Source organism: Aphelocoma coerulescens, chromosome 2 (assembly GCF_041296385.1).
Source record: "Aphelocoma coerulescens isolate FSJ_1873_10779 chromosome 2, UR_Acoe_1.0, whole genome shotgun sequence".
Lineage (NCBI taxonomy): Eukaryota > Metazoa > Chordata > Aves > Passeriformes > Corvidae > Aphelocoma > Aphelocoma coerulescens.
This window is the reverse complement of record NC_091015.1, coordinates 38,217,846-38,233,572: the sequence shown is the minus strand read 5'-3', so window position 1 is coordinate 38,233,572 and position 15,727 is coordinate 38,217,846. Positions and strand designations below refer to the sequence as shown.

General features: G+C 40.7%; 1 protein-coding gene across 1 annotated transcript in view; it reads left to right on the top strand.

Moving 5' to 3' along the window:
- Nucleotides 1–7,646: 7,646 nt before the first annotated feature.
- The window catches only part of LOC138106449 (D-ribitol-5-phosphate cytidylyltransferase-like), a 111,426-nt gene continuing 103,345 nt past the window's right edge, over nucleotides 7,647–15,727 (top strand). Inside the window, 2 exon segments of the mRNA XM_069007063.1 lie at nucleotides 7,647–8,104; nucleotides 14,987–15,266. Of these exon segments, the coding sequence (XP_068863164.1) occupies nucleotides 7,647–8,104; nucleotides 14,987–15,266 (738 nt within the window).

Genomic DNA, 15,727 nt, shown 5'->3' with positions numbered 1-15,727 from the left:
CATTAGACAGACCACTCACACCACTGTCTGAATCTTAGGAACATAGCACTTTGTGGTACCCTTTATCTAGTCAAATAATGCAGTCCCTTGCAAATCTGTTTGTTTCTGCCCTTCCCTTTGAAACTTCTGGCTCTAGCAAAATCAAATCCTCTTTCCCATGGTGTCACAATGACCAGGCTTGTTTCTTTCCAGTATTTAGGTTACTTGTCCCACAGTTTGTTTCCAAAACACACACACACACACACACACACACACACACACACACACACACACACACACAGACACACACACACAGAGAAGGATGCATTCTTTAATCAATTTTCTGAAGTGTTCAGTACTGAAGAAAGCAACATATGAAAAACACAAGTGTATTGGCACAGGTAAGTGCCAGGAAGACTTTTTAAAGTAAAATGAGTTGGACTGCATTACTCAGAAAAACAGGAGCAGGATAAAGAGCACTTTTCATTAAGTAGTTGGTTTGCATCCAGCTAGGTTAGTACGTTGGAAAATGGTTAACCTTTGATGGTTGCTCAGTGGTGTACGTTAAACAAGCTGAGTCTCTGTATAATTGCTGGATGACAGGTAGCCACATTGCTGCAGTTGGGAAAAATCTGTAACCTTGATCTTTCTAAAAACTGTACAGGATCAAAGGATTGACCCTTTCCAATCTGACATTTTCCTGCTAGAACTGCACAAGTCAGCAAAGGATGAGGCAAAAGATTAGGACAAGACTACTGTTTTTAGGGACTATCATCATTCATGTTTTGCTCACTATAAAGCAACTGTTTGGAAAAAGGATTCACAGACCTTTCTGCAAGGCACTTTTAAGGCACTTCCCTTACCAACTACCAAAAGAGTTAGAAAGTAACACTAAAAAATCAAAAGTAGAGAAGAAAAAGAACTACCTGCACCTGACTTCATCTATAGTCCTTAGACACAGGGCTAATGAATAACATTCCTGGTATTCTTACAGCAAGGTTTTAACGGTTTAAAACATGACAAGAGATGCAGAAACAATGCTTTCAGTGTAGCAATAAATAGTAAGGCTTGTACACCTATGCATACCAAACCTGCAAATTTTATTTGGTGTTATTTAATTCTCTCCATACTTGAAGTTTGGTGAATTTTTTCATATTCCTTCACACACATTCCATGGAAATAACACAGAAGATGGTAAAGAATAAAACACAGCATGATAATATACACACACCAAAATTAAAACAAAGACTTAGAGCATGAAAATCCCAATTATATTCCAAATCTAACTTCAACTCTTATATATTCTCTAATGTTTTATTACATCATTCTATATCACTGGTGACTTGACATCTGTGGCTCAACACTACTCACTCAACCAGTTCACAGACTATCTCTGCTTTGAATCATCTTTGGAAAAGGAAACTACCATTAGTCTTTCCTCAGAGGTAACTGTTTTTACTGACATGATAGGGCACTATCCTAATGGCTGGTGCCTGCTCTTACATCACAGTGACAGTGGAAAACAGCCATAGGGATTTCCATCCCTCAACTTGCACATCTTCGTTAGTGTCACCATCCAACGCACTCTGACAGCCAAAGACCCTAAACCACCATTCCTATACACCAGCACAATACATGGTGACGTTAAAGCTGAGCAGGCAGGCCTACCCAAACCTGGCATTACTGAACATCTGACCAACACACCTAGAATCTACAAAGAGCCTTCCAGAGCCAAGTGTTTAAGACTAGTAAACCATTTCTAATGAAAAATTACAAGGCCTCTGAAAAATTACGAGGCCTCCATCTCATCACCTACTTGCCGAAGCACTCCCCAAAGCAGTAGAAGTCTTTTTTTCAAATATTTAACCTTTCTGAATTTCACAAATTCTCCTGCAGTCAGGGAATTTCACTCTCATTAATTATTGGATTACTATAGGGTAATTCTCTTATCTTTAAATTCTTTTACTTTGTGTACACAAAATGCTCATTAGCTCCTAAAATAACCTTCCATATCCTAGAGGCCTAGAGGATTATCAGGTAGAGAATGGATAAACCCTTCAGGGGAAATGTAACATTTTAGCTTTTAAATGTGTGCCAAACATCAAATTCAATGTTATTCAATTTTTTTCTATCACTTGCACAGAACACAAGCAAGAGGCCTCCTCTGTGTATCAAGTATTCATAGCAGAAATTTACCTACCAAAACCACGTAAAACAATGCCAAAGGGGTTTGCACATGTAAAGCACATAGGATACAACACGTGAAACTCAATGCATGTTTTTCAACATATCTACGACATGCAAGCATGAAAACACTCCTCTTGTTCAAAGACCACATTTCCTTTACATTTCTAGCATTAATATTCTCTATTTCCACTTCAACTATTAAAAAATATATTTTTCAGAACTGCCTATAAAGGAAATAGCACTTAGAATTTCCCTTAGGGTTCTGATCTATAGGTGGCTCTATGCACACTGTATATAAGGTATGTAAGCACTCTTTGATATTTGATAGTCAACATTTACATCGTTTAAGTTGTGCATGTGTGTAACTTCCTTGCTGTAGCTGCTGTTTTGATCTCAGTTCCATACACCAATAGGAGTGAATCAATAGCACAACTTTATCTAAATATTCCACACATCTATAGCATCTTTCATCAAAGAATCTCAGAGCAAGAAAAAACCCTTTGCAATCATATTTGTAAAAATACAAATATAAATATATACTAATGGAAAATACAAGAAGATTTCCCTGAAGGTGTTAAATATGCTTTGGAGAGAAAATATTTTTGCCTTTTCCAACATTGCCCTACTTATTATACTGCCTCAAGCTCTATGTTCCCTATGATACTATATTGACAAGGAAACCACTGTCACCACAGTGAGCAAATACTTTGAGGCAGCTGCTGTGCAACAAAGATTGAAATAGTGAAGATGTAAGTCAGTCTAAAAGGACCACGTGGAGGGCTGATCAGACCTCAGACTCAGGCAACAACTAGAAAATTGTGAAGAGCATAAAATAAAACTGTCCCATGATTATTTTTTCTAGTGATCAATCAGAATGGAAATAAAATACCTGGAAACAATAACCATGCTTTCAATGAAGCCTAACACTTTGAGATCTTGTGCAAAGTGCTACAAATAGCAACAGGCATGCAAGATAAAAACTGAAATTTTTGTATTTTGGAGGACTTTCTAATCTCTTTAGATAGGCAAAGAACCTATGTCTATTTCTGTAAACAGTGACTTCAATAATTAGAGACAGCTATTGGTGACTTCGGGAGAACAAAGGCTGCTATCCTACTTGAACAGAAAAACTGTCTGAAGAGAACTGGTATTCCACTTCCTTCCTTACAGCTCTCAATGTTCATTTTATGGCTTGCCACCACTGAAGTAATAATCTATATATCTGGATAAAATTAGTGAAATACAATCCTGCAAACACAAGGTTCTGGTTAAAAGCCTGCACAACTGCTCAGAATGCTACAGATACCATGTTAGCTTCAAGAAGGGCTCTCAGATTTTTAATGCTTTTAGTTTTATGCTGTCCTTTAGAGATCTTGCACTTCCACATTGTGGATTTTTTGTAATTTTGCTTTTACAATTTACTTTAACTTGATTGCATGCATTTTCCTTTAAAACACACAATAGTGAACCTTGCTGCTTGTCAGGAAAAGGCAAATTCATCTTATTTTGCCTGCATTAAAAATATAATGCTTTAAGAGCTTAGAGATACTTTGAAAACAGGATAATTTCTCAGTTAATTTATACCACATCTACAGAAGACTCAACTGCAATTTTAAATTAAGAAATCTTATTCTTTCACTAATTTTCCCACAAAAACCTTCCAGAATGATTTCTACCACTCCCATAACTTAATGTTCTCTGACAATCCTATTATGAGTTTCAGTCATAGAAACAGATGATTTTTCCCCCAGCAGTCAAATTGTCAGGTGAATTTCACTACTGTAATTTGATTCTAATTTGTACATATCTTCTTTCTTCAATTAAAAAAAAAAAAAAGAAAAAACCACCACTTTTCTTTTCAAACATATGATTGGCATATTTACTGCATAATTGCAAACTACAACTATGGTTTCAGATGTTATACCCCTGCACAGAAATGATGGATTAGCCTGCTCTTTACTTGCTTTGAGGTAAATGCTGCCTCTGTCCCTTTTTATCCAACCAAAAACTGTGCAAAATTTTTCTTCCAATATGTGTGAATTTACATTTTACCCACTTCCAATGTTATATGCATGCTCCAATATGAGCATGCATATATATGCACAGCAACTGAAATATTAGATTGATTCAATACAAAATGTATAATGGAATGGAACAGAAAATAAATTATGTATTCACAAAATGTTGCTGCAGTCACAAAGTGCTTCACTGCATGTTACTAACAAATGAATATTAAAAGAATGTAACCCCCCAAATCCCAGTTTTCTCAACCCATGTTAAAACATGGATAAGATTATTAAATATGCTCTTCCTTCCATATCATTGCCTAAGAAAACATAAAAAATCAAGGAGAAATAGCAGTAACAAGTATAACCAATATCCCAAAAATCTGACGGGCTTCTGGAAAAACTAACAGGTGCTATCGACACCAGACAAGAATCTTTTGACTCCGTAGGGACTATGGAAAGCATGAAACCTTCTGAAGCATTCGATGTTCAAGTGCAGCCAAAAGCAGCTTCAAAGTGCTTTTTGGCTGGATTGTAAAATCTCACCATAATATACAACAGATTTGATGACACTGAAGTCTGCATCCATCAAAGTCCATCCATCAAATATAATTTATGCTGGATTGATCAAGTCTCATATCCCTAGCATGGTAAGGAACATGGACTTCAGAACAAGAACAGAACCAAATCGGCATATGCTCTTTCTTCCTTCACAGAATAAGTTAATATTAATGAAGGAAATGAAGTGGGGAAACACTAGCTGGACAAGAGAAAAGGTACTGGGCACAACAGATTGTGGGTGTAGGTGAAGACATATAAAACCACAATGTCAAGAAGGAAGGGGGAACTATTCTGAAGGCTGTTTTGGTGTTTGGTAATGTCTTACCTACCCCTCAGAACTCATGTACAGTGTGAGAAGCCATGGAACTAAACAGAACTTATTTTGTTCCTTATAGAAAGGCAAACAAGAGGTGTGGTCTTTATGAATGAAAGCATGAAGATCTGAGACAGGAATTCAGAATATCTGTTACACTGAAAAAAATGAAAAAGTGGGAATGCTGCAGAATAAGGTGCCATGAATGCATTTGTATAGAACTGCTGCAAGAAAAGATTAGAATCCAAGATGATTGTGGATACTGGAGGTGCCTAGCTTGAGAAGAAAAATTAATTTTGGGCATCTAATAATAGTGAAGTGATGCTGACTCACAGTACAAACTTGTCAAGTCCCGAAAAGAGACAACACAAAAATACATGCCATCAGTCAGAAATTAGGTAGTGAAATACTTTCCAAGAAAAGAAAATAAAAGACCTGCTGAAAAAAGAACATAAACAGTTTAATATAGTTGCTGAGCCAATGGGTTGAAAAAAAAAAATCCCACATGCTAAACTGTCCTGAAGACAATGAGACCAACACTTGTTGGGAGGAAGGCAGTTCAATTTCTAGCTAATTCCTTCTCTGGTGGAAAGTCTCAATTCCAAAAGTTTTTCAGCAATCTGTGTAAGTCATACATTTTCCTCTTGTATACATGCCCCTTTTCAATACCCATAATACATTTGTTCCTTACAGAAGCTTTTGAGACATCATTATCCAGAAGGCTCACCTGTATGTTTGCATTCAAAATGTCTGACATTAGTCCCTCTCATGTTTCACTGCATGGTACAAGTTGATGTGATTTTTGCTCATTGCCAGAATTGTCAAGACACCGCTGCATGTAAAGTGCCTGTGTTGTCCATGACTTTCCTACTTCTGCAGGTATCAAGAATACCTGTGAAGTCTTGTCTTTGCTAGGAGGGATGACTTGACTCCTGTTGTATGACTCCTACTTATGATGCCTCTGCAAGCCCGTTATCATTTTACCCCAGTCCACAGCTGGCACTGACAAAGCAGCTCAGCTGGCACATAAACTTTCATGCTGCTCTTTTGATCAGACTTACTCCTCAGAAAGGTCTCTGTGTTTTTCTTAGGCTGCTCTTAACACAGCTAAGAGAAACCTGAAAAGCTGTAAATAAGCTATCTTCTCAAAGACATAAAGAAATTGTGCAGACTCTAAAGAATTTGGTCATCTTAGGATAGCCTGCACATAAGACACTGAATTTTTTCTGAAATAATGTGAAAGAGGCATAGGCCAGGGCCCTGACTGCATCCACTTTCAAGCTTGGATGACTGAGTTAAAGCATCTAACTTGTAAAGTGCAAACTCAGCTCTTCCACTAGTAAGAACTGTTATGAAAAAAGCTAGAAGCAACCCTCTTCTCAACCCTCCTTTCCTCGTTTTGCTTTGGGAGCTACTTTTAAGCAGTCTTTACTGTTAGTCCCCTGTGTCGGCACCTGGTCTGATGCCTTCCTGACCTTGACTCGCACTCACTGGCTCGCCTTCCTGGCTTGCCCTGAGACCTGGCACCTCACTGAGGTGATCACCAGACTGTGTCTCCTCTGCCATTTAATGGGTATCAGCCCTGGGAATTTTCCAAACAACGTCTCAGCCATCACTGCTTACAGTAACACCATGAGATGAGCTGGAACACCCCAGTTCCTGCCAGTGAATTGACTACTGCTGTGTTTTACCTGTGGATGCTGGTTGATAGTGGCTGAACATGAGCAAGGTGGGCAAGAAGGCCAATGGCATCCTGGCTTGTGTCAGAAATAGGGTGGCCAGCAGGACCAGAAAACTGGTAGTTTTGCTGCACTTGGCACTGGTGAGGCCACACCTTGAGTGCTGTGTCCAGTTTTGGGCCCCTCACTTCAAAAAAGACATTGAGGTGCTTGAGCATGTCCAGAGAGAGGCAATGGGGCTAGGGAAGGGTCTGGAGCACAAGTCCTATGAGGAGCAGCTGAGGGAGCTCGGGTTGTGTAGCTTGGAGAAAATGAAGCTCAGGGGAGACCTTATTGCTCTTCCAGCTCCCTGAAAAGAGGCTGGACTCAGGTGGGGCTCAGTCTCTTCTCCCAGGTAGCAAGGGACAGAACAAAAGGAAATAGCCTCAAGTTGCACCAGGGGAGGTTTATGTTGGATATTAGCAAAAATGTCTTCACTGAAAGGGCTGACATTGGGACAGGCTGCCCAGGGAAGTAGTGGAGTCGCTATCCCTGGAAGTGTTTAAAAAGTGTGTGGATGCAGCACTTGGGAAATGTAGTTTAACAGTGACTACAGACACGCTGGGTTAACGATTGGACTCAATGACTTAAGAGGTCTTCCAACCTTAAGAATTCCAATATGATGCTATTCCAATCTCCCTCTCCTAGGATGAGCGGAAACAATCACCACGTTTCAGCAGGTGGCCCCAGACAGCTCTCGGGCTCTCACGCAGAGGGAAGGCCCACGGTTCAGCCCACTTTTCCCTCGGCGCCACACGCGCTGTGTGCGTCTCCTCACTGGGCCCAGACCCCCCCGCCCCGTTCCGCGGCTCCTGGCGGGACAGGGCGGGACGCGCCTCCCCCGCCCCTCAGTGCGGCCCCGCCCCGGCATTTAAAGGGCCCATGGCGGCGGTGCCCGGGCGGTGCCGCTGTGTGGCCGCTGTAGCCGTGTAGTGCTGCCCCGGGCTCTCCCTGCTGCGGCCCGGTCGTTCCTGCGGGGCTGATGGGGCTGGGGGAGCTTCTGCGAGGGCTTGCGTAGTGCGGGGGGGGCGAGCGGTAGGGCCCGTGCGCGCCGGGGGCGGGCGGGCGCTGGATTCTTTGGATCGCGGACGTCGTGGGCGAATAAAGCAGGCGGGCGGGCAGTTGCGCTGTTCCTGCCGCGGGGGGCGCGGAGCGGAGCCGCCGCCGGGCCCAGCGCAGATGGAGCTCGGCAGCCGCGGCGCCGCGCCCGGCGGACTGTCGGTGTCGGCCGTGCTGCCGGCGGGTGGGAGCGGGGAGCGCCTGGGCGGTGCCACCCCCAAGCAGTTCTGCGCCGTGCAGGGGAGGCCGCTCGTCAGCTACGCGGTGCGGGCCATGGAGAGGTAACGAGCCCGGCGCCGCTCGGCTCCCGACCGCGCCCCGCGGGCTCCTGCCGGCCCTAGCCGTGCTCCGGAGAGTCCGCAGGCAGTCCCCGCTGCCCTCGCTCAGGTCCTGGCACCCCCGGCGAGTCTAGTTTGCGTTGCGGTGTGTCTCCGTCCCTCCCCTCCCGGTCAGACCGGGCAGGGAACGAGGTGTGTGTGGGCCCCCTCACCTGGGAGGAAGTCCCGGGCGGGAGCTGGCGCTTCCCCCACCCCAGCCTGGCTCCAGCGCCGCCATCCCGGGCGGCTCTCCGCCCTCCTTCCCCAGCCCTGCCCATGCTTCGAGGGTGTGCCGCATTCCTTGGCCCCATGGAGATCATCTGTTCGAGGCCCCTCAGCCTCGAAGCTCGAGGGTTTGTGTAGCTACAGTGGCTGGTTTGGTGAGCTATGAGCCCACCGCAGCTGTTGGAGACAGTCATAGCATTATCCATCAGCCCTGAAAAGAGATCTCTACTGCCACTGCCACTAGAGATGATCTTTATAATGTCCAAAGGCCTCGAAAAATGATCTACATCCTCATGATGAGATGAATGAATTCACTGGTGTACAGCACTGCGTTATACTCCACTTTTGCCCATGGTAAAATACCTTGCATCAGCAGGAAGTTTAAAGCACAAATATTTAAGTTATAGTTGGACTAGAAACTGATGGCTTATGTAGAGTGAAGCTTCCTTTGTAACTTTTCCATGTTTATGTTGTAGTGATACCAAAAGGAGTAATGGGTATGAATTGAAAGATGGGAAATTTAGGTTAGATATTAGGAAGAAATTATTTACTGTGAGAATGGTAAGGCATTGGAACAGGTTTCCCAGGGAGTTGTGGATGCCCAAACCCTGGTAGAGTTCAAGGCCAGGCTGGATAGGGCCTTAAGCAACCTGGTCTAGTGGGAGGTGTCCCTGCTGATGGCAGGGGGGTTGGGGCTAAATGGTCTTTAGGGTACCTTCCAACCCTTAACATTCTATGATTCTATGTTGGAGCAATGGATTAAAGTAATGGGATTTCTTAGCAGCCAGGCTTTTCCTTTTCATAAGGCTGTTGAGTTCTAGGCATGGGACTGACAGTTAATATATTATTGTCAAATGTTAACATAATGTAAGTCTTGTATCTAGTGTCACTTGAAACACAGCAGGTAGGAGCAGGGTGTCAAGGGGAATTCTGGATATGTTGCAGTAACTTGTAGGAAAACAAACCTTTAGCTTAGAGAGAATAAATGGGGAGGAGTGGAGATTGGTGAAAGAAATAAAATTGCCAGCATCTCCCAAAGTTCTTGACACATGGAAACTTGTACACATCACAGTTGGGACTCTTTTTCCATTCCCACCCAGAGAGGCTTCCCTCAGGTCACTTGTTACTTTATGAAAGAAGTACTGCTTGTTTTCTTTATTTAATTTTCAACAGTAGCCAGTGGCAAAGCTAAGCACATCAGTAAGCAAAGCGTCCAATCCAAAGCTTGCCACGGCTGTAATTTCTGCCAAAATGTCATGGGAATCTACAGAGAAGAATTATATCCTCACTCAGTGTATCGGAGACCTGGAAAAGAGAACAGAGGGGGGTTTGGGAAGGAAATGTTATGCATAAAAAAACCCCCCCTATTTTTACTGCCAGTAAGCTCTGAGAAAATAGCCATACTTTGAGCAACAGCGTTATATTTGTCCTAAAGCTGTGAAAAATTAGAAGGTTGATTTCTAGTTGTACAGTTTAACCAAGTTGATTGTGAAGGTAACAGCTTGATGCTTTTGCTTAGGAGTGCAATAACTGCTGCCAGTGCTCTGGCAGGCAGAGCTTCCTGCCACCTCTGCTGAGTTAGAGTGTTGACTGGTATAGATGTGTATGAGCAGCTAGGAACAGATGTACTCCAAAGCTTGGGATGGCTTTCATTTTCATCTCAACACTTTTACTTCTGGCACTGAAACTGCAAAGGATGTACCTTGTTCTTACTTTGTGCGAATGTAAGTGCAGAAATGTAAAATTGAGGAACTGCAGTTCATCCCATAATCTGCCCAGAAGTGGCAGATTTTGTGTTTAGCTTGATTCTATCTTCTCATGTCTGTTGTTCACCTGATGTAATTGAATGGGTGGCCTGTAATAACTTCAACTGAACTGAGTATCTCAGCTACTGCCACTGGTTTTGAGCTTCTTTAAATCTGAAAAAAAGGTAGCAGTGTATAGACATGAAATACACGAACAGTTCAACGATGTGCAGCTGCTTTGCATGTGGTTTTTAAAGATCAGTAGAAAAATATTTTTATGCTGTTCAGCTGAAAGTAGTGAGACTGAATATCAATGTGGAAAACTGGGCGGATGAGACAAAGGCAGACATGAATGAATAAGCAGTGCGTCCTGTTGCATAGGATAACAGCATGTAGAACACTGGCCTGCCAATAATAATCACAGATGATACCCTGAGGAAGAGGAGGCGAGCAGAACTAGGGTAAGGAAAAATCATTGGTTTTAATTGCCAGTGCAGTGGCACTGATAGGAAGGTCAGGCCCTACCTTCAGACTAAAATTAAAGTGTGTTAGAAAACTTCAATGTCTCTTTTTTCCTCTGGATTTGTTCTTGCTTTTGTTGAACTATGCAAGGCTTTTGCAACAAGTTCAACTGATTTAGAATGGCATTCCTTGTTTTTGCTTCTGTAGCAACTATCAGAGTTCTTTCTTCATTTGATTTTTTTTTTTTTTTTGGTGTGTGTGTATGTTTGTTTAGAATAGAACTTTTTCAGTTCCTTTTCTGAGACAGGGAGGAATCCTAGCTCTGTATGCACATGTGCATGCATATTTTACTAAAGCTATAGAGAGGAAAACAAACTAAGGTAAAGACTGATTTTAAAATCATTGTGGAACAAATACACTGTTGCTATTCTTGCTGTGCTCATATTTCACCAGTTGTTGAAAGTACAGTGAGTAGTTATAAAAGAGGAAAAGCAGAGTTAATATCTTCGCTGGCAGAATTAAAATTTTTCATAGAGGTTTCAGGCAGCTTTGTTTACTTTATTGTAGTATCTCAAAACAGGTGGACGTCTCTTAAGTCCCCTGGGGAAGCTCCCAAAGGAGCACCTCTTTGGAAGTGTCTTGTATAGTTTATTTGCCAAGTATTTTTCTCCATTGACTGATGCATATTCACTGGCTCTATAGGTCACACAATTACAGTTTTGTTAAATGGTTCTACTCTGATAGTTCTTTTTGTTCCATTATCATTAGCTTATTTTTGAAATAGCTTATGAGCGAAAAATAGTTATAGCAAATTTATGGAGGTATCTTTTTTATCATGTCTGACTCATAGGGAGCATTTTATTTCTGGAAAACATTGGGTGGCTTCTGTACATGAGATCCTCCAGACTTTCTTAATATGCCATAAAAGCTTCCTGCTTCCATTTTTGTACTGTAAGAGATATATTTGTATTAATATATTTTTTCATATATCAATAAATTCATAACAAAGCTGTTATGGAGCAAAAAGAAGTTATGCTTGCATTCTGCAAATGCATTTTGTTCTTGATACATCTTTTTCTCATTTGTTTTTTTGGTAAGGTTGGCAAAAGTAATATAATGATTAATCTTGCACCTCTGAAAGTTTCTGTGGCAGTGAAAGATCCTGTCTAACACTGCTAAAGCCATCTCAGCAGAGACTGCCTGGTTCTGGCCTTGTTTTGCTGGTGTCAGTTGTTTATATTGAATAGTTTGTTGCAGGAGATTGAGTGTATTTAAGCCTTATGTCAGATTTCAGCACTGGTTTCTATGCCAGTGAACTGATAGAGGGTTAAACCTGGGTCACATTTGGACTTCAGCATGCCGTTTAGGGGATACAGTTTCAAAGTGGGTTTATTTCATTTCCTCTGCAGCCTGTTTTGAAGTAATAGCTTAATCCGTTGCTGAGTTAATGAGCTCCTCTACTTTCAGTTCTAACTCAGCTAGTGTAAGTGTTTGTACTTTTGTTTGAAATTTAGTGGAACAGTACTATTTTCTACTAGGCAATAAATCTGTCTGTAGGTGATGACAAGAAGGATAGATGCAGGAAACAAACATATAGTCCTTTTCTGCCTCACTGTTTGCTTTCTGCTAGTATTGGGGTCCTCCCAAGGCAGTTGTAAAGTGATTGTAACTGGGCTTGTCATTTTGCTTCATTTGGTCAGACTTGATTCTCCACTTTGGAACCACAGCCTGTGGTTTATTGGAAGCACTAGAATTGTGTGTTGTTAAAGCATGTTGGGGTACAGCATTGTGATCTTTTTCATGTGTTGTGCTGATTCTTTCTGAAGCTTGATCCAATATTACAGTTCTAAAATTGAAATTGTGTTTTTAAATTGTATTTGAGCAGGTCCTGAGTAGGTTATTATTTTAGTATGAAATCTTTCTAAAGGAAAGGATATGACAAATTGAGGGAGAGAAATAAGATTCATTTACTGCCAGATTGAGTGTATGCTGATATCTTTCTAATTCTTTAAAACATTTTGCAACATTTCCATAAGCAGATCTTCAGAAGAGCAAGCAACCTGTATGGTGCACAGCTCTCATTTATTAAGATTTGTGGCATACTTTACTGGATTAGTACTTTCCATGAGTTTTAGTGGGACAAAACCTAAGCTGTTTTGTATGTAGTCAATCTAGAGGATATACTTATGCTCTTACATGAATATGTTACATCCCTAAATCCCAGCTCTAATTACAGAATGTGGGTCCGGAATGAGTTTAAGGAGGACATACTCAAGTTTACAAATGTGTTTATGCAGACACAGGGTGGAGCTGTGACCGCATCCTGTCACTTTTTGGTGTATTGTACCACTGGAGGCCTTGAGCCATTCCACCCCTCTGTGTAGAGATTTATCACAGGCTGGCCAGTACTTGTGTTCTCTTCCCCTCTTCTCAGAAGATGCTGTGTACTACTACCCAGTTGCCTCATAAACTGTTTCATTTAACTCCAGAAAGGGCAATGTCAGTGCTCTTCTTACACAGTCACAGTGACTGTGCAGACCGTCCAGTTTCTGGGTACTGTATAAGGCTACAGTCTTTCTGCAAATAGAAGTGCAGAGCTCTTGTTCTCATTTAGTGTGAAATAGCTCTTCTTGAATTTTGCTTTGTTTAAATGACTGACTCTCGGTATTTAAAAGAAGAACTGAGATGAATCCAGTTAGTTTGCCCTAGTTCCAAGCTAAAGTCATGCAGAAGTGCTACATTTTGTAGCTAAATGTGTGCCAGAAATCATATGAGAGATTTTTAAACCTTTGGATGGACCTGTGGTGAGTGACAAGTTGAAATGAAACTTGAAACCACATGACTTCAGATTTCACATTTGAGCTACTTCAATACTTAAAGAATGCTGAGAATATATTGGTTTGGCTGTGTTTTCTACCTTTGCTAATACTAAAATGAACATAAGGACAAATATTTTTCTTTTGAAGAATGGTAATAGTACTTTATTTTAAATAGTTATTTTACAATTAGCTGAATACAATTTCCATGTATTACTAATTACAACCCCCCCTCTCCGTACATAAGGTGGAAGATGCTCTGTTGTTACACGTAGTTCTAAGGGACTGGTTCTAACACAGATAACTTTGCTTTTGAAGTAAGGATAGTTCCCAGGCAATGCCTACTCATGTGTTATTGCAGAAATCAGTATCCTGAGCCTGTGTATTTCTGAACTGTGAATTTCTTACTCTGATTTTTCTAGCTGGAAATATTTAGTTCTTAGTACCTTAGTTCTGCTGGTGTCTGCAAAATTAGTTTCAGTAGTTTTGCTAGTTTTAGTTGTGACAGTGTATTGTACTTGTCTCTCTCCACAGTTGGATGTGTAAGCTACCCATGGGTAATTTTAACATCGTAATTTTTTTTTTAATCATTGCTCATCTGATGAGTTTCTTGTCTGACTTGCTAAAAAGCTCTTCTGCCATCTGTGGAGACAACAGAAAGGGAACACAATTTTTTTTTTGTTTTTATGTTCTCTACATAGGCATTTCAAAAATAAGACACTACAATGGATTTGAATTACGGTATTTCTGTTGTTTTGAAGTACAGTATGCCACATATGACTAGAATTTGTATTCCTAGATACTTTGACAGAAGTATGATTTCAACCTAGCTTCAGTTGTGACTGGTTTTAATCATGTGGTCTGTGGGTCATCCACTTCTTCCCATACAACCCCTCAGTTGTAGAGCTTGACTGATACTAACAGTAAAATCTTGGACATCTCTAAAAATGTACTTTTGATATGATATTCTTAACTAGCACAGCTATGTTTTTACATTTTTCTAGCTTCCTAAAGCAGAAACCTTTGTGTTTATAAATATGTATTTTTTTCAAACTACCAGTATAATGTTTCCTGTCAATATTAAAGTGTTACAGTTTTCATTCACTACCATTCTGTAAATTACTGCTCATGCCTGTCTTGATAGTGATCTTTTTTCAGACTTTTTCTTGATTGTCTTATTCCCTTGTACACTGTGTACTTCACTGGAACGTGGAGTATACCAGGTCACAGGATTTACCAGTTTATTAGAAACTGATTAGCAAACTGTCACTGTTTGATTTAGAAGTTCTGCTTGAAGTTAGGAATGATGCTGAAGTAAGAAATGTTTTGAAGGCTTTTGAAGAGTTATCAGAATGTGCCCCTCTGCAAAGTGGTTGTTGGAAGGAAGTCCCTTCACAGAACTCCAGTGTTATTGGTATAAATCTGTTATAGCTCTCCCTTAAGGAGTGGAGTACAAAAACATGGATTTGAGTATATTGAGAGATGCTTTATTTAGCCACCTTGAATATTTGTTGTAATGAATTTCTTTGTTTCATATAGCTCCACTTTTATTTGGTCATTCATATCTACTTTCTCTGGTTTTGTGCTGGTTTTTCTAGGATAAGTTGGATATCTGATGTTATTGTGGTGGTCTCTCCTGAAAATACTGAAACAATGAAGACTATAATTGAAAAATACGGCCACAAAAAAGTTACAGTAGTAAAAGGTGGAATAACTCGTCACCGGTCAATATTCAACGGACTGAAAGTATTTGCAGAGAATGAATTTTCCAGCCATTTGCTCCAGAAGCCAGAAGTAGTGATTATCCATGATGCTGTGAGGCCTTTTGTTGAAGAAGATATTGTTGCAAAAGTGGTTATAGCTGCTAAAGAACATGGGGTATGTACTATACAGCAATGTAACTCTGCAATGTGCTTTATACTGTACAGCATAAAATCATGATTGATAAATAAGGAATTTTCTAGCAATTCTATTAATGTGTGATGGGTATTTTCTAAGTAGAACAGATCCAGGTTCCCAATTATGCAGAGAAGTCAGGTGGGGGAGGTTGACGTTTTTAAATGCCGCAGGTATTATTTTGCTACAGGGGATAATTATTGCCATAGAGACTGTCAGTGAGAGATTGAATTAATCAGCAATTTGTTAGTTGAAAGGTAGATTATGTAATCACAGTTTACCTTTTTTTCCATGCAGAATTATCACCTAATGCTAGCAGTTCTGTTAGTGATTACTAATATAGCCAAAGAGTGTACTGCATTGGTTGACTTGTAAGCTTTGTGTTTTTGTCTCAAACTTATATGCAAATCCTGAATAAGCAGCAAAAAAACTGTCTCTGTATT